The sequence below is a fragment of the Onychostoma macrolepis genome, chromosome 12 (genome assembly GCF_012432095.1).
Source record: "Onychostoma macrolepis isolate SWU-2019 chromosome 12, ASM1243209v1, whole genome shotgun sequence".
Taxonomy (NCBI): domain Eukaryota; kingdom Metazoa; phylum Chordata; class Actinopteri; order Cypriniformes; family Cyprinidae; genus Onychostoma; species Onychostoma macrolepis.
The window spans coordinates 25525765-25546149 of record NC_081166.1 but is presented as its reverse complement, the minus strand read 5'-3'; the positions used below and the strand labels follow the sequence as shown (position 1 = coordinate 25546149).

The window sequence follows — 20385 nt, the reverse complement described above, 5'->3', positions numbered from 1 at the left end:
CATGGAACCTTCCCATTCCACAAATAATCATTTATTGTGGAAAAGGTTGTTAAAACGTTTTTTTTTTTTTTAAGAACTGTTCACTGAAAGGTTATTTGGGGAACCTTTTCGCGGCATTTATGTTTTTAAGAGTATATCTATCAAGGAAATATTTGTGTAGAAGAAGACGTTCCAGAAGAATATTTATACCACTTGCCTTGCACAGAAGAAAGGGAAACATTGTGGCTTGATTGTGATTGTGGCTTCTTCAGTTAAAATATTGTCCAAAGAGAACGTATGTCTTTCCATTTTATAAAACCATAAAGCAACATGAATGTGAAACACACTGGCATCTGAATCATAGGAGAAAAAAAAAAGTGGATAGAGAAAGAAATTGCAATACTGCTTACTTGCTCTTGCTCTACTTGCAACAAATTTCTGCTCCACTCATCATCTCAACTGTGAAGCAAGGTGGAATGACTATATTGGTACAGGAAGGATTTATTTATTTATTTTTTTCTGCTAGAAGCTTTCTATCATTGAGGAACAAATGAATTCCAAAGTGTATCAGAAAAGTGTACAGAGGAATATTAAAGAACCTGTCTGTGATGTAAAACTTCAAAGCTGAGTCAAGCAACATGGCAATAATTCAGTATAAAGAAGTACACTGCCAACAGAGTGACTCAAACAGAGGAAATTTTCTGACATCAATCCTGCCCAAAGCTGTTGCGGTACCAGAAGCAGACCAGACGGGCAAGATGTCCAAACAAATGCAACGGCTGACATTAATACCAAAAACGGAGGCACAAATAGGTGCTTTTGGGCTATTGGTTAACTAACATTGTTTTAGCAAACTTACACTCTTACACTTTTACTTTTATTCTAGTAACTCTCACTTTTCATTAACTCTCAATAAATATAAAAAAAAAAAAAACGGTTTCACTTTATTTTGATGGTCCCTTTAACACATTCTATTGACTATAAGTAATGTTGCACCTACATTTCTACTAACTCTCATTAGAGTGTTAGTAGTGTATTAGTTGACTGGTAGGGTTAGGGTTAGATTAAGTTGACACGTTCTTGCAAAGTTACTTATAGTCAGTAGAATATCTGTTGGGAGACCAACACAATAAGGAGTTAGCAGATATGAAGCAGACAGTCTACTAATACTTTTATGAGAGTTTGTTGACATGTAGTTGCAACATTACTTAGTGTCAACAGAATGTTCAAAAGGGACCATCAAAATAAAGTGTTACCAAAAAAAAAAAAAAAAAAACAATAATGTGCAATATTCAAGTAAAACATCATTTCACTTCGTTGAGAGTTGGCTGAAAATAAATCAAGTTTTCAATACATCAACCAAATCTGAAGCTAATAGAAATGCTGATTTAAGGATGTATGCCCCATGGCCATAATTTCATGTTTTTAAAGAAGCATTTATCACATAAGCCGGGTGGCGATATCCTAGTGCTCAAGGCTCTGTGCTGGTGCTGCAAATATTGCAGGTGCAATCGTAGATAGGGGTGACCCGTGAACTGAGTTACTAAAAACCCCATCACCACTTTGCCCTTGAGCCAGACAAAGTTTAGCACAAAAATAAGACTTTTGTATTATTTACACTTTACACTTGCATTTTGTTGCATACACGTTCACTCTAACTCACAAATTATCCCTTAATCATCTCATTTATCTATATTAAGTTTCACTTCAAAAACTCATTTTTGGTGGTAATTAAAAAGTAATGGCAACATAACAGCAACTTGGTTATATGGTTGTGAGCCAAAAAATGGTTCTTATTCAGAACTGTGTCCATTTTTTTAAAACTACTGGAACCAGAATGGTTGTAATGGCATTCAAATATGGATTTTAATGCCAAGTAATCATACAGCAAGACCCAAACGGTCCAATTCACCAAAATGAGCAAGTTATTTTTAATGAATTGTTTAAAAAAAACAGTTTGCAGTTCTTGGTTTATTCACTAAACTGCAAAACATGACTTATACTGATACTCGCCAAATAGGTTCTTGACTTATTTATTGAAACACAAGTAATTATTTTCAACACGTCCAACTCAAAATTAACTAAAACGTGTCAAATTTCTCATGAGATTAAGTAAGTGACAGAAAAGACTAAAAGAATCAAAACACTGCAGATTTGGAAATGAAACAATCCCTATTGCTTGAAGCGTGTGCAATGCAAAGCCATTTGGTCTGTCAAGTATTAAAGATGTTCTTCAAGACCAGAAATGCAATATACATTTCAGTCAAACTACAAACCAGTGCCAGTTAAATTCTCGGGCTGGAGCTACAATATATGAGGAGACTTAACGTAACTACTCAGCGTAAGACACAGCTGGAAAAGCACAGAATAAGGAACTGCTCACCGGATCTGTGAGCTCCAGGATGCTGGCACGGTATGTAAGAGGTTTGCAGTCCCGGGTGTTCTCTACCAGGCTGCAAGGCAGAAACATTGGGCCCAGGTCATCCCCATCCAACACATCCACCGTGAGCGTGGTGGTGGCGGTGAGCCGGTCCTTCGGGTTTGGAGCTCGGTCCTGAAGGGAAACACAAACTTTGGACTTAGGGATGGAGTTTGAATCCAACAAAATTCCAAACTTACGCACTGGCCAAAAAGACTCTCCAGTCAAAGTCAAAATAAGACATTTTACTGGCAGCAGGAGAAAACTATGCATCTCACTTACTCCAACCCCCTCACTTCAAGTCCTAAATTTTTTGTGTTTAATTATCTTGTTTTACTTGGAGTGAAGTTGATTGCAAAAGGCATTTCATGTCGACATCAAGTCCACGATACTGAAAGGTGTGGTCACATTAGCAAAAGTTTGACGAATTTTTGCAGGCAAACATGGTCCGTTATCTATTGTCAAAAGTGTAGAGATGCATCACAGCTCACACATAGAGTAAGTCACTTTCAAATCAAGCAGCTTTCTTTTGGTCAAGGCGATGAATTCATGTGATCAACTTGAACCTGCTGCAAAATATGTGTGAGGAAAGCTTTCACCCTCAAACAAAATCCCCAGTTGTGTGGATTCCTATTGGAATGATTGGATTTCATCGATGAAAATTAGCCAACAACAGTAAATGTGGCCACACTTCAAGACTGCAATTATACTTCAAAACGACAAGTATCATAAAAATAGTTTCACTTTATTCCAAGTCTTCTAAAGCCTTCACCTGAGGAAAAGACTAAAATTTGACAATCCAACCAATGACATCTAGCCTCAATTAATGATAATCACATATTATATGTTTAAAGGCATTGTTTCTGAATTGAACACAACACCAAATGAGATTTGAGGGATTTGGAGATTTCCACCTTCAATGTCAGATTGTTCCTCACACAAAGTTCTCATACAACTTCATAAGAAGTCCTTTCAGTTGTATAAACAACCTTTTTAGTTCTTTTTTTTTTTTAGTTTGACAGAGAAAATTACCATCTACTTTTGTTTTATGGACAAAAGAAGCTTGGACACTGTCTAATATCTCAGTTTGTGTTCCACAGAAGAAAGAACAAGACATACAGGGTTGGAACGACATGTGGTTGAGTAAATCTTTCATTACTTTATCTACTGTATGTCTCCTATTGTTTCTCCTCCTCCTGCACAGACTTACGTTGGCTTGAATGATGACCAGGTAGCGTGTGATCTCTTCATAATTCAGCCTCTCTCTCAGTACCACTGATCCAGACAGGGTGAGAGGTATGTCGAATGTCCTGTTTGTGGTCTGTGGAGAAGAGAAGGATAGGTCAAAAGGGTTTCCCTCTTAAAACACACACATACACACAAAGGCTCACACACTCCCAGCCTCATGAGATATTCATCATCTATCTGCTTCAGTAAGAAGAGAATGCTGATGGGACAAAACTGCTTGACTTTCAAAACCTCCTCACCCTTTTTAGCAATACAGGTGGAGACGTAAAACTTTAAAAGGGACATGGAGACAGGAGGCTCCTTGCTCTTTTGAAATCGAAAGTGTTTGATGTGTAAATGGTGTAAAACCTTAATTAGGAAGTGAACATATAGTAGAAGTCTTGTATAGCCAGACCACTGAATACCAGCATAAAGTCTTGTACACATTGCAGGTTATTCCGGCCAAGAATCACTTACTTAAACTCAGTTATCTTCAGAATGTAGCAGAACAAGTGAACTTAGGTGTGACTTGCATTAATTTGTACTGTGTGTCGATTTTTTTTGTTAAATCCATATTTGTTGTATAATGTTACTGAAAAATGTGGTTTGAAGTGTTTAGCTCTTCTCACTCCACTTACGGTAATAATGCTGCTCATTAAGAAGCAGTAAGAGAATGTCACCAATTTGCATGTGTAATACTACCATATTCATTTAAATGATTTGCTGAAGTAATTTTATTTGCATTTCATAACTTCTCTGCTATATTTTATTCGGTGCATCTATTTCTGTATTGTCTGAATATTTTCATGTTGATGAACTGTGCTAAATGATGCTCGGCGATAATCAATGATGCACAACAATGTATTCTCCAAGGTTTAGGTTTAGTAAGGTTGTGAAGTAAATCAACTGAAAAGCACCTGTCAGAAACTCTCTGTACTCCATTTTTAACAGACCAAGACCATATTAAAAATGTTTAAAGAAAAAGAAAATAATACAAATATGTAATATATATGTACGTTCCTATAAACTGACACTTTAACCTACTGTTTTAGTACTGTTTGATGCATAAACATAAAACTACTCATGTCAAAAAAATAAAACTGTAAAATAATAACAAAAAATAGATAATATACAATAAAACAATACAATTTTGATTAATCGTATGTTAAAATATATGACAAATTGTTATAAATTAGAAAAATTGGGTTATACTTTATTTTAAGTTGTCTTTGTTACTGTTTAATTGCACAAATAAGTACAGAGTAATTGTTTTAATTGCTTGTAATTATGCATAATTTACTGTTATTTTCATGGTAAATACTGTACATGTATAACAAGGATATTGTAAAAATAAAATGTTACTGACAATTGTATTAAAAATGAATTATATTTAGAATACTACTATACTACTACTGATTATTTTTATTATCATTTTATTTTTATAGCAATGCATATTGTTACATTTGCATGTTATTACTCAAATTATATTTGAAAATGTTAGTTAATTAAAACAGAAGTCTTTTACATGTAGTATTTTTAAGTTTATATATATATATATATATATATATATATATATATATATATATATATATATGTGTGTGTGTGTGTGTGTGTGTGTGTGTGTGTGTATATACATATATATATATATATATATATATATATATATATATATATATATATATATAATACATATATAAATTTATAATTTTATTTTTAATAACACTCTCACTCTCACACACATACACACAAAAGAAAACTTGCAAAATAAGTACCGGATCTTTAGGGTTGTACTGAATGGTGTATTCAATTTGTCCATTAGGTCCATCATCAATGTCAACAGCTCCATTGTTCCCTGTAAAACCCGAGAAGATGGTGGTTCCAACAGGCGTTAGCTGAAAAAGATAAAAACACACATTATGGAGTGTAAAACGTTTAAGATCTTTAAAACCGCCTCAGTCGGCCGCCCATCAGCTTGAGTGCGTTTTCATCCTGAGTGATTTCATCATCTTGTGCTCGATTCCAGCTGCTGGTAAGTTGGCGGACTAGTTTATGCCTCAAGCGTCTTGACCATTGTGTTAACCAGCACTCCTCTGGGGAAGAGTTTGATGGACAAGCTCTTGTAAAGTAGACAGCACTCGCTCTCATTCTGGCTGTCATAACGAGGTCCTGCTGTGGTGCGGCTCTCAGAAGTGCGAGGAAAAAGAGGAAGTAATAGGTACGAGTCTGCTGCGGAAGCTAGAGGCACCTGGGAACTCAGATGTTAGTTCCTGCGCCGCTACTCTGACGTTCTGACAAGACATATTAGAGGGGAAAAAAAGACAAATTCCTGACAACAAAACTGGCAAAGAGACTTAAGATGCTTCAGAAAGCCTTTAAGATGAAAACGCCCGCCATCGCAATCTGAAGAAAACTCTCAGACTCCTGTCATAAAGAGGTCATGTACGGCTATCACATTGAGCTGTGAAGAAAGAGTAATTAAACAGCCTGTGATGCAAAATGAGCTCCTAGAAACAATATCCTGAGTGGATCTGACAGTGTCAAATAGAGCACAATTGCACTGCTATTAGCATATGTTCCACTGGTAGTGGTTGAGGAGAGCCCCAATTGGGTGTATTGCAATACACAATAAAGCACTATATAAATGCCTCATTCATTCATTCACTACAAGTGCCATATAGTGTGGGAGAGGAACATAACTACATTTTTTCCGAAGTGTTATGGTAGCTCAGTTGCTTTCAAAACAATGAGCTAGTGCTACATCACTGCTTTTTTGTCTCTTTTTTTTTTTTCACGCATGCAGCTTGAGTGAAAATATCTTTAATAGCTTTAGCGTAGTTAGCTACTTTTTGTGTGCAGCTTGTGGTAGTGTTAGATAGACCCTGGACCACAAAACCAGTCTTAAGTCGCTGGGGTATATTTGTAGCAATAGCCAAAAATACATTGTATGGGTCAAAATTATTGATTTTTCTTTTATGCAAAAAATCATTAGGACATTAAGTAAAGATCATGTTCCATGAAGATATTTTGTAAATTTCCTACTGTAAATATATCAAAACTTAATTTTTGATTAGTAATATGCATTGCTAAGAACTTTATTTGGACAACTTTAAAGGTGATTTTCTCAATATTTTGACTTTTTTGTACCCTCACATTACGGATTTTCAAATAGTTGTATCTCGGCCAAATATTGTCCTATCCGAACAAACCATACATCAATGGAAAGCTTTCAGCTTTCAGATGATGTATATATCTTTTTTTTTTTTTTTTAATTTACACTTATGACTGGTTTTGTGGTCCAGGGTCACATATTATTAATCTTTTAATATTATTAGTCTTATTATCACTGGAGAAAGCGTAACGGTCAACTTGGATCATGTGTGTCTTCGTCACCAATCACATTACAGCCTCAACGTAATTGAATTTGTGTGAGAGCCAATAAATTTTTATGCACAATTAATATTGTCGGTGATTTATCTTAAAAAACAGCATTTTTTTCAATGTAAATGCTAAAAATAGATTAATCTAAAAAGAATGTTTAAGGGCAGACTGTTGAAGATTATCCAATAGGCGGTTGATTCATAAAAACGATAAGCCGGTTTCCAACAAAACCAGTTTATTCAGCGAAGTGAATCCTCCTCCACTGACATTCATTCATTCATTCATTCATTCATTCAAAAAAAAAAAAAACTCTGGCCTCCTTCCCTGAGGTATGTTCCGTTGTTTTTTTTTTTGTTTTGTTTTTTTAGCTAACCTTGGAGGCTTACCTTCAGGCGGCTTTGGTAGAGTACAAGAGGGCTAAAGGCACACCTTTCAAGGGATTTCCCCAAAAATGCAAATTCTTTCAGCATTTACTCAACTCATGTGCTACCAAACCCATAAGACTTTCATTCAACTTTGAAATACAAATTATACAGCTACAGATAATGAAACTTTGATGTTTCTGTCCCTTCACTAAAAGTCTAAGCAACCAAAACGAGTTAATAAAGGTTATAAAGGTGTTGAGCATATATCATTAGATTTAATTAAGAGGTGATATAAAAATCACTTTTTATGGTTACATATACTCTCAAAAAAAAAAAAAAAAAAAGGTACAAAAGTTGTCACTGGGGCAATACCCTTTCAAAAGGTACAACTTCCTTATTGGTGTTCCTTATTTACCCCTAAAGGGTGTATATAAATTAAAAGAGGTCATGAACTTTCTTTTTATTATTTTGTATTGTTCTCTGAGTTCCACTAATAATGTTATCAAGATTTTTACACCAAAAAACATCATTTAGAAGTAATAAGCCATTTTCTGTCCTATTTTTTGACCCTCCTCATCGAAACGCTCCATTTGAATAGGTGTGGCAGATTGTAGGCTCAGAAGTAAACACCTACTGCTATGATTGGCTAACAGTTGTGTCTGGACGCTGCTGTGTTTTAGGTTAAAAATGCATAAATAGGTAACACTTTAGAATAATGGTCCGTTGTTAACAAGTAACTATGCAGGGAGTAATAGGTAGTACTACATTAACACTTAATATAATACTGTTATTAACTAATTAGTGCTGTCAATCGATTAAAAAAATTAATCGCGTTAATCACAGTCATGGACTGTGATTAATCATGATTAATCACAAATTTAAAATATTAGGATTTACCTGTAAATGTGTTGAAATAAAGAAATGCATGACAAGGAAATAGAACCTTTCACACTTCCGCCAGGTATGAGACATAATCCTTATTATTCTTTTATCATTATTATTTTGTTTTTATTCAGCCATTATCAGCCTTTAAACTGGCAATGAAACGTTTACCAAGCCACATCGCTTCAATCCCATTATACATTTACCCAACTATTATCAAAAGTGTTTCTAAATAAATACAACAAAACATTTCTTGCGACCTTACGTGAAGTATTATGACAAAATGCATTATGAAGAAGAATTGTACCTGTTCTGCAGCTGCATTAGAGCTAATATTAGCATCATGCTACATAAGACAATTTATGAGATTAATAGTACACTTTTACTCAGAACTCACTTCAAACCACCATCGAGTGTTTGTAATAACTTCCTTTTACGATCACATGTGGAATTTGGTCGTTTACTGTTGTTAAAATATTTATAGCCTTTTATATCGCTGCACAAATTAGCATATCAGATGTACACATTAATCTAAAAAAAAATCACATACAGACCATATCCTATCGTAATCGTGTGTTTATTATCTTATATAATCTATAGTGGCTGTTGTCATGTTTATTTCTGCTGCTCTGCTGAAACTCACGTTGTTTGATGTTACAACCTCCTCTCCATTCTTAAGTTGCCAGGGATACATTCCAAGTATAATACACATTAGTAAAAGGATCTATTTAATTTTTATTTGTCTATATACACTTTGGGCGGCCGCGGTACATTAAAAAAGTAGCCCAAAACGGCTCTGTAATTTCAAAATAGCCCACTTGTGCCGTTACCCTGGTAACACTGGTGCTGTACCCTCATCACACAATGATAGATAACCTTCCACGCTGCGATGACGGCAAGAAGTTGGGGTCAAACCTTATCAAGCGATTAATTTGCGTTAAAAAAATATGAACGCGTTAAAAATTTTTATTAATCGCATGCATTAACGCGTTAACATTGACACCCCTATGACTAATAGAGAAGCAAGATTAACTAAGCAGTAAGTAGTAACAATTTTAGGACAAAGGTAGTTCCTTATTCGATCCAGGTGCATCTCAATAAATTAGAATGTCGTGGAAAAGTTCATTTATTTCAGTAATTCAACTCAAATTGTGAAACTCGTGTATTAAATAAATTCAATGCACACAGACTGAAGTAGTTTAAGTCTATGGTTCTTTTAATTGTGATGATTTTGGCTCACATTTAACAAAAACCCACCAATTCACTATCTTAACAAATTAGAATACTTCATAAGACCATTAAAAAAAACATTTTTAGTGAATTGTTGGCCTTCTGGAAAGTATGTTCATTTACTGTATATGTACTCAATACTTGGTAGGGGCTCCTTTTGCTTTAATTACTGCCTCAATTTGGCGTGGCATGGAGGTGATCAGTTTGTGGCACTGCTGAGGTGGTATGGAAGCCCAGGTTGCTTTGACAGTGGCCTTCAGGTCATCTGCATTGTTGGGTCTGGTGTCTCTCATCTTCCTCTTGACAATACCCCATAGATTCTCTATGGGGTTCAGGTCAGGCGAGTTTGCTGGCCAATCAAGCACAGTACCACTATGGTCATTGAACCAGCTTTTGGTACCTTTGGCAGTGTGGGCAGGTGCCAAGTCCCGCTGGAAAATGAAATCAGCATCTCCATAAAGCTTGTCAGCAGAAGGAAGCATGAAGTGCTCTAAAATGTCCTGGTAGATGGCTGCGTTGACTGTGGACTTCAGAAAACACAGTGGACCAACACCAGCAGATGACATGGCAGCCCAAATCATCACTGACTGTGGAAACTTCACACTGGACTTCAAGCAACATGGATTCTGTGACTCTCCACTCTTCCTCCAGACTCTGGGACTTTGATTTCCAAATGAAATGCAAAATTTACTTTCATCTGAAAAGAGGACTTTGGACCACTGAGTAACAGTCCAGTTCTTTTTCTCCACAGCCCAGGTAAGACGCTTCTGACGTTGTCTCTGGTTCAGAAGTGGCTTGATAGCCCTTTTCCTGAAGACGTCTGAGCGTGGTGACTCTTGATGTACTGACTCCAGCTTCAGTTCTCTCCTTGTGAAGCTTTCACAAGTGTTTGAATCAACTTTGCTTGACAGTATTCTCAAGCTTGCAGTCATCCCTGTTGCTTGTGCACCTTTTCCTACCCAAATTCTTCCTTCCGGTCAACTTTGCATTAAATATGCTTAGATACAGCACTCTGTAAACAGCCACACCTTTCAGTAATGACCTTCTGTGACTTACCCTCTTTGTGGAGGGCATCAATGATCGTCTTCTGGATCATTGCCAAGTCAGTAGTCTTCTCCATTATTGTGGTTTCAAAGAACAAGAGATACCCAGAATTTATACTGTAGGGATGGTCATTAATTGAAACTCAAATGTAAATATTCTAATATTTACTGATAGATACTGATTTTTGACTTTCATCAGCTGTAAGCTCTAATCATCAAAATTAAAACAAAAAAACTTTTGAAATGTTTTACTTTACATGCAATGAATCTAAAATATATGAAAGTTTCACTTTTTGAAATAACTTACAAGAAAAAATGAACTTTTTAATGACATTCTAATTTATTGAGATGCACCTGTATGTGATAATTATTAAATAAAAATCTCCTCATTGAGAACTACTTGCGAACTATGACCAATTAATAAAGAATAACCAATTAATTACTAATCACAACAGTAACGTCTTAAAAGTGAACAATTGGGTTCTTCGTGGAAACTAATTTATGAAAACGATATCCCCCAAATAAGTCGGCTACAGGTTGACATTGTGACTACTACTCTTACCAAAGCATGGATGTTCTCTGTTTATTTCAAACAAAAACATAGAATAATTATAAAAATGATAATTCACTTAGAAATGTTAATAATTAGGAAGTGATGCTGACAAACTCACGATTGAATTAGTTCACAATTATGAACTCTGTTTTATGTCAGTTATATATGTATCGCACCCCATATACAGTATAGTCAGCACAGCTTTTAGTTTCAATCTTTCTGAAAATCCCACATCGAATTGTGCCTTGTTTGCAAATGAATCCGCAGTAAAATGAAGCGAACAAAGGACCAAGTTCTTACTGACATGATCTGGAAATTCATTCAAAATAAAGCCCATCAAATAAAGTTTATCGTTTGTTGTCTGCAAAGAGCTGCGTTTGCCTTTCTCGTCATTTACCTGCTACATGTGTGAATCGGTGGGCGGGGCTAAAAAGGCAGTGATGTAGAAGTAGGCATTGTTATTCTTCTGCGGAGGCAGTGTTTAGCTACTCTATTACATCATAAAGTGGCACATTCCACAACTTGTCGTTTTGGCAGACTGGCTTCAATTTAAGCTGTTTTAAGACTAACAAGAAAGTTTAGAGTTCTGAAACTTAGAGAGTGTCAGCATAATGACCTCTTATATGTCAAAATGTCAAGGGAATTTTGATTTGAGTTCAAGACTGCTGGAATGTTTCGAGAAATTGACTGGAAATGTTATACCCCTTTGCAACCATATTAGTACCTAAATTGTGCATGTTAGTACCTTTTGAAAGGGCACCGTCCCAGTGACAGCTGTGGTACAGTTTTTTCTGATAGTGTAGACTTCATCAAATAAAAACGGAAGCTTCAGTCCAGGAAATGTTCATCTTGAAATATTACCAACAATGAAAAGTTTACTTTACAGGTTTACTTCATAAAGATCATTACAAATTACACACAAAAAAAAATGTGTACCACAACCTTAATGTGGACATTTTTACAGTTATAGTAAAGGCCTTTTACATACAAAAAAAAGTATCATCTATCCACCAGATGAAGGAAGACATGTAGTACATTGTGTACAAAGTTTTTTTTCAGCAAATATTTGATCATGTTGATCATTTAGAGGCCTTAGAAAATCATGTTTCAGATATGATAAAAAGGCTTTGGCTGAAACATTGATGACTCATCTTTTCCAATCAAACGATCTCCTGAATGAGATTGTCCTTTCTGTTCTCACAAGTAGCAAATCATGTTTCTTGGCACTGACGTAAATAAAAGGCTACAAGCAAATATAGTTATGACTAAAATGGTAAACAACAGCCTTCAGCTTGACAGTATTCACACTATAGCACAACCTCTTTTAGCTTACTGTTTAAGACATCAGATCAATCTCAACAGCTGTAGGGCAAAAGGACATTAAGTTAGTGACACGGATCAATGGAAAGTTAATCTGAACTTCTCCTCGCTATAACTTCACGGCATCTGCAGCCACTCAGTGAACACGCACAACCCTTTAGCCATTTAGACCGGCTTGCAATTCAATCCACACGTCCATCAAATGCTTTTTCCCCAACATTATTATTTACTTCACCATCTCTCTTAAACTCAGCAGGCTGCTTCAGCACTCGGCGGACTTATATAGTGCACTGTGCAGTGCTTGTTGACTGATGGACTGAGCTGTGTTAGTCCCCCTTATCTGTGCGTCAGTCAGACGTTTCAAACTCCAGTTGAAATCAATAGTGGGCAATACAGCCTGCCGTTTTTTGAGGCCACTCGAGAGGAGGCTGCCTGCCGCTGAAGCTGCCTCCTAATGAGGGAAATCTCTACTGACAGCTCTCCAGGGAACAACTCTCAATTAGCTGAAAGCCACACATTCTCCATGCAGTCAATCCAAAGCGAGAAGATCTCTGGAGACCGAGGCAGCATTTCTACAGACCCTCCATGACACTACGTGTTGAATGTTCTCGGAAGCTAATCCAAAGCGATGGAAAAAATAAAAATAGGGCTAATGGATTTCCAGAAACGGACGCCATTTTTAACGGTAAAGATTGAGTCATAGAATGCGACATATTGTGACCGTAATGGCAGGCCCACACGAAATCTGCACCATGAAACTGGCATTACTGTCATTCACAGTCAAAAAGTTTTATATCTCAACTCCTGCCCTTTGCATATCTCTTATTTCGGACTAATTAATAATGAATTTGAATACATTCACTTACTGTACATTAGTTTGAAATGTTCCATCTATCGCTGTCCATATCTTTGTCCTTTAGACACATGGAAAATGAATATTCTGTTTCTCAGGGCTGCAAATGTTCATGCCTGTAGCATGTTCATCATAATTACCGTATTGACCCGAATATAAGACAATGTTTTTTTCTTTAAAATACATCTTAAAAAACACGGTCGTCTTATATTCGGGGTCTAGACTTTGACATGTCAGTAATACACCCGCAACAATAGGTGGCGCCAAAAACGCATAAAACGAGTGTGCCATGAAATATGTAATATGTCGTGACTGTCATGTTAGCCTGATGGGAACAAACTTCCTCTGTAAGTGGTTTTAAAACATAAGACAGTACCCAGATTTGAAGACTACAATAAGATTTCACTTCTACTGTTAACAAAATTGAAAATTGAGATGTTATAAATGCCTAAATGTTATATAATTCAAATGGGCTACCTGTTATTTCAATGGTATATCAAAAAGTGTATATTTTCAATGTCATTGTTGGTATATTTTACCAGTATTTACCATATTTTCAAAACAAAAATTAAAGATTGGAAAATAATTTAAGAAAAAATGTTTTACAGAGAGAGAGAAAAAAAAAAAACAATATTTGGTTTTCAAAAAGCCTTTTTCCAAAAGGTACATCTGGAAAAAGGGGGGTCGTCTTATAATCAGGGTCGTCTTATATTCGGGACAATACGGTAATATATATATACATACCCAAAATACATTTCAGACAGCTCATACAAACCCAATAAGAAATCACACCCCTATTACTGTATAAAAAGGACTTACTATTTCTCATATAGACAGTATTTTTATTTTTACAAAATAATGTAGAACTTTACATTACCGATCAAAAGTTTGGAATAAACTTGAAAAAAAGTATTTTATGGTCACCGATACTGCATTTATTTCATTTACAAAAAAAAAAAAAAGGTTTTCAAGTTTTGTCAATTATTATTGGAATAATTAATCAATATTGATATTATTAATTACAATAAAATTATATATACATCATAATTGTGATTCTTATTAATATTAATGTTGAAAACAATTAGTTCTGTTTAATATTTTTATAGAAAACATTTAGGATTACTTCATGAATATAAAGTTCAAAAGAACAGCGTTCATTTTAAATAGAAATCCTTTGCAACATTATAAATGGTTTTTTACTGTGACATGAGTATTTATTTATTTTCTTAAAAAAAACAAAAAACAAATCCTTCTTACATCACACTTTTGAATGATACTATTTCACATTTTCCAATAAAAATATTAAGATACATTAAAATATTAAGAAACATTTCACATTATTCTTGTTATTAACAATTATGAAAACAGTTATGCTCCGTTTTCAGCATTGTTAACAAAAATAACAATACAAACAATGTTTCTTGAGCGGCAAACAAATGATGTCTGAAGGATCATGTGACACTGAAGACTAAAGAAATGAAGACTCAGCACTGCAATCACAGAAATAAATTATACTTTAAATATATATTCAAACTGAAAGCAGTTCTTTATAATTGTAAAACATTTTACAATATTACTGTTTTTACTGTATTTTTGATAAAATAATTGTCTTATTGAGTATAAGAGACTTAATTATTACAAAAGTTTGACTGGTAGTGTATACCAGAATACATGGACTTTAACTGCAGAGTATATCAAGAAAAGTATCAGCCAGAAGCATGCATACTGAGCAACAGTGCAATGGGAATTTACAATACAGCCATAACGTATGGTGGGAAAACACAGAGAAGCTAAATAAGTCAGAAAAGGTGACTGGCAGATTTATTCAGTGAGCTACAGCACTTCTGGAGTAATTACACAGCAGTCAAAGACAGAGAAATGTTAACAGCTAAATGTTTCAGCTCCAAAGCCCACAACTGCAATTCATTTACCGCAAAATAACCTCGTCGTGGGTAAACCATCACACTGGCACAATTCACTGATTGAATTTCCAATTACAGCTGGCAAGTGTTCAGTTTTAGCTAAAGCAACTCACTTCAGCAAACTTCTAATAATGTGCGCTCCAGAATGCCGGTGACGTCAATGTTCTCCAGAAACTGTAGAAAAGTAACTCATGAAAAAGTCAATAAAGCTACAGAAGAAGAACAAAAGAGGCCCTGCTAAATAGAAACTTACCTCATTAATCGCTACATAGTAGCGCGGCTGCTGAAAGCGTGGGGTGTTGTCGTTTCGATCCCGTACGACTATCCGCACCTCGTGTAGGATCACCGTGCCAACAAGCTCATTAGTACATTGAACCTGCACCACAATGGACTGAATGTAGGAGGGAGGCTGAAAGACAAAAATAAAAGAGACAAATCGAGCAAGTTCATTTGCATGGTGTGCATTCAGCAGACCGACCCGAAAAATGACCATTTACTTGCAGTCTATTATGAAGCCCAATACAAAGTGCATGCTGTGAACAACAGATTTCCAAGCAAAAGAGAGGAACTTTTTTTGTTTTATCATAGTTCTGATTGAACCAAAAAACCTCTTTTGGATAGAGAGGGACCAAAAGTCTGAGACCACCAGTGTATTTTTTTTTTTCGTTACAAGTTATATTATCAGCTAAACAATTTTAAGATTTAAAAATACTAAACAGGTTCATGTTTTATTTCCATGTTTAAAGGAATAGTTCACCTGAGACTTAAAGGCAGATATTGCTCACCAATGGATCCTCTGCAGTGAATGGGTGCCATCAGAATGAGAGTTTAAACAGCTGATAAAAACATCACAATAATCAATAAGTAATCTGCACAACTCTAGTCCATCAATTAATGTATTTTTGAAGCAAAAAGCTGCATGTTTTTAACATCAAAGCATTGTTTCTGGCAGTGTTATTATTAGTACTGTCAAACGATTAATCGCATCCAAAATAAAAGTCTTTGTTTACATAATATATGTATGTTTGCTGTGTATATTTATTATGTATATATAAATATACACACATGCATGTATATATTTCAGAAAATATAGGTTATGTTTATATATGAAATATGTTTATTTATAATATACATTATATTAATATAAACATAGACATGTAAATACATGTGAATATTTTACATAATACATAATAAATATACACAGAACACACACATATATAAAACTTTTATTTTGGATGCGATTAATCGCGATTAATCGTTTGACAGCACTAGTAATTATGGATTACGGGCAATTAAAAGTTGAAATGTTTTGATGGATTCTTACAAACTCACAGCTTTTCACTTCACAAGATGTTAATTGATGGACTGCAGTGGTGTTGATTACTTGTGGATTATTGTGATGTTTTTATCAGCTGTTTGAACTCTTATTCTGACGGCACCCATTCACGGCAGATTGAGAACTGCACTGGTGAGCAAGTGATATAATGCTAAATTTCTTCAAATCTGTTCTGATGAAGAAACAAACTAATTTACATCTTGGATGGCCTGAGGGTGAGTACATTTTCAACAAATATTCATTTTTTTGTGTGAATTATTACTTTAAAGGTAGAGTGTGATTTCTGCACCACTAGCATTCAATGATTGTTTCAGACTTGTATTGCAAATAATTACATCTCGGTCCAGAACTCGTCCGGTGCTGTTGAGATACAGGCGTTGCTTGACCGGGTCCAGAATGACCCAGTAGCCGTGGTTGTCCCGTAAAGATAAAGAAATTGTCCTGTCAGGGTCTTCTGCTCTCCCATTTATCTGCATGTTCTCCACCAGAAGGGTTCCTGTGATAATAGCACACAAACATTTTTATTTGCTCAGTTTCATTTTCAAAAAGCATTTGTGGCATTTCCCTAATCATTTCACTCTTCTATTGACTAAAAATGCATGATTTACTTTTTATTGCCACATGGATGCAAATATAATTAGCCACTATAAGAAGATTTTTTTTTCCCACTTTTTTTTTTTTTTTTTTTTTTTTTTAAGTTTCAGTTGTTTTTGTTCAGAATGAAACAATAGAGGCAATTGGAGACCCGAGATTAAAAGCAGATCTGTGAACACTGTGATTTTTGCTTTTGTTGCTTGTCAGATTGAAAGATATGACCCCAGTGAGATCTTGGGTAAAAGTCAAGACAGACTGTATTTCTGACACTGAAAATTGGGATTACCTAATATAAAATCATTACGAATTTAACTACATACATACAACTGAAAGGAAATCTCAAATGAGAGAAATATATCCATTGTTTTTCCTGGACAGTAATGAGATTAAACAGTACAAACTGAAACCTTTGCTTCTCTCTCTCTCTCTCTTTTTTATTTCTACTGAGAAACAGAGCCAGTAATCTCACGTGTCTCTTCTGATGTTTTAGAATAGATCTCAACTTCTCAAACTCTGCTCAAATTTACTAAGACACTAAAAGTGAAGTCTGCAGAAGTCAGGTATCTCAGCATGAATTCAAACACCAAAGGCCAAATGATCTGAACAATGATATCCACATTAATTTTATAGCTCTATACTCTTGATATTACACTTTAGCCAATAAATAAATAAATAAATAACCCAGTTCCTATGGAAATAATGTACTTTTAAAAGAACATACTTAAGTGTGAACTGAATGTAATGTTTTCGGGCACTTAATTGAATGTTAACTGCATGCATTATAGTTTAAATATATATTAAATGCAGTTAAAGTGATTTTTAAGTGATTTCATAATTATTCTGTTGTTTTTTAAATATGGTTAAAGTGTATTTTTTGTAAACTAAAAACACTTTAATGTCATTTCTATTAAAATTATACTACAGAAACATGTACTTAAATATATTTGTAAGTACACATTTCTAATGATAAAGTTAGTAAGTTAAACCATTAACTTTAAACATAATATCACATAACAACTACAGTTTATAAATTATGAGGTCCCACTTTATATTAGGTAGCCTTAACTAATATGTACTTACATTTAAATTAATCATTTGGTACAATGCACTTATTGTGTACATACATGTTTTTACATTGTACTAATATTTTTAAAAATACCTATACTGTATGTAATTACATCTGTAATTAATTTCTGTAATTACATTTATAATTACACTGTTGAGCCATCCCTTACACCTAAACCCACCCTTAAACCTACCCAGACCACCAAACCTGTCCCTAACCTTACCCGTATCCCACCTCAATAGCAGCAAAAGTGTTTTGCAATAAAATATGAACACAATAAGTACATTGTACTTATTTTTTGATGCAAGTACATAGTAGTTAAGGCCACCTAATATAAAGTGTGACCAATTATGATTAGTACTTTACATGTGCTTTAGTATGATAGTCAACAAATCAAAATAAGTGTATTTCTTCAAATCATGACAAGTGTATTAAAAGTGTTCTTCACAGTAAAACTTTTAATTTGTATATTAAGTATATTAAGAAACAGTCATGAAAATGTGCTGTCCGCCCCAACACTTTATTTAAAAGTGCACTTGTTACATATGTTATATGTACTTTCTATTATAATAACAATAAATTGTGCATAACTCAAATCCTAACCTTAACCCTATAGTAAGTACATGCAGTTAATTAATATCACTCAGTACTTAAATATATAGTTACACTGTAACAAGGACACAAAATAGAGTGTAACCTTTATTCCATTAATATTGTATTATGCGAGTTCAGTTTATTAAATATATACTTTTAAGATCTGAAGTATGATACAAGTGCACATTCCATATAATTAAGCACACTTCTTTTTTACAATGTCATGAAATGCTTCATTGGTGTCTATTTTATTTCTGCTAAAGAATTTTAAGGGAAGCATCTAACATGAAATTGATCACTAAATGGCAACTCTCTCAAGCTACGAAAGAGCAATCTCTGAGTAATAAAAGTGATCTGATATACGGATCTAACTTATTCCAAAGCACACATCCAGCATCCAGGTGTTGTTATGTGGGTTTAATGAGAGCTCTTTGACTGCAGCATGTGATTTAAAGCAGCTGACAGCATAAGAACACACTGCACAGTGCAATCAGTTCACTGCATAAAGCACATGACGCTCACGTCAGCCTTTCATTTCAAACAGCTGTAGGCCATTATTAATTCAAACTAAATCCTACAGGAATTTCCACACTGAGTTGTTGTTTAACATTGCTTGATATGCTTGGTTTGTATTGTACAAAACTGTAGACAATTTTTATGCAACTACTACACAGTCATAGTTTCCACAGGTAACAGAGCACAAACCTTGAGCAATGGAAAATAAACTAAAATGGCCTCTTGTTCCTGCTGCTAACATTTGTAAGGGTTTAATGTCGACTGAGCCAATGGATGCCTTCGATACATCTAGTTGTCGGGCATTAAAGTGAAGCGGGATAGTTAATCATATGAGCAGCCATCTCAGGAGAGTCATCAGCCCCAATGATTACTGAGCATAAAACAGCCAGGGAACACAAGTCCATTTTAAAGAGCCAATAATATCGAAATGTGTGAACACTGTAACACTATAGTGCTAACATCATTTCCTTTCCTCATGCTGCCAATAGAAAATGCCATGTTAGTCCAAAAAAGCAAAACGTGGTCTCCTGTGAGTTGCTTGGTGTACACTGGAGGACCTTTAATTCTACACTCTTAATAAAACACTGAAATACTGTATTTTATTCAGTTTTTTTTATAATTACTTGCAATAACCTAAAGTGTAAATAACAAAATGTTAATTTCAAGTTGTTCATGAACTTTATTATTAACTGTAGCGTAATACATAATTGGAGAAGAACTGGGAAGCTGACCCTCGTTGTTGTAAACAAAACGAGTGATTGAAATCGAAGACAAAGAAATTGTAACCTCTGCCTCTTTTAACTGTATGCAGCATATAAACAATTAAATAAATAAATGTAATATTCTTCACATTAAGGCACTGAAACTAATATATTACTAACAAAATAACAATGGATCTTATTCATGAAACATGACCTTTTCTGGCAAATGTATATGCACTGTAAATGTACTAAATACAATAATTGTATGCAATAATGATTTCAAAATAACAAGAATGCTGCTCATGTCTGTTCATTGTCATTTTAAAAAAAAAAATAGAAATAATATAATAAAAGAATGAATAAATGAACAAACAAACAAACAAATATTAATTTAAACATACATGTTA

General features: G+C 34.5%; 1 protein-coding gene across 11 annotated transcripts in view; it reads right to left on the bottom strand.

The window, feature by feature from the left end:
• The window catches only part of pcdh15b (protocadherin-related 15b), a 228945-nt gene that overhangs the window by 152706 nt on the left and 55854 nt on the right, over positions 1-20385 (bottom strand). For all 11 annotated transcript variants that reach the window (XR_009273731.1, XM_058794176.1, XM_058794175.1 and 8 more), the window contains 5 exons: positions 16843-17003; positions 15425-15580; positions 5398-5517; positions 3609-3719; positions 2363-2533 (listed from right to left, as the gene is read on the bottom strand). Coding sequence is in view for 10 of the 11 variants with exons in the window: in XM_058794176.1 (XP_058650159.1) it covers positions 2363-2533; positions 3609-3719; positions 5398-5517; positions 15425-15580; positions 16843-17003 (719 nt within the window). In the remaining variant the exon portion in view is untranslated. The remainder of the gene's footprint in view (positions 1-2362; positions 2534-3608; positions 3720-5397; positions 5518-15424; positions 15581-16842; positions 17004-20385) is intronic.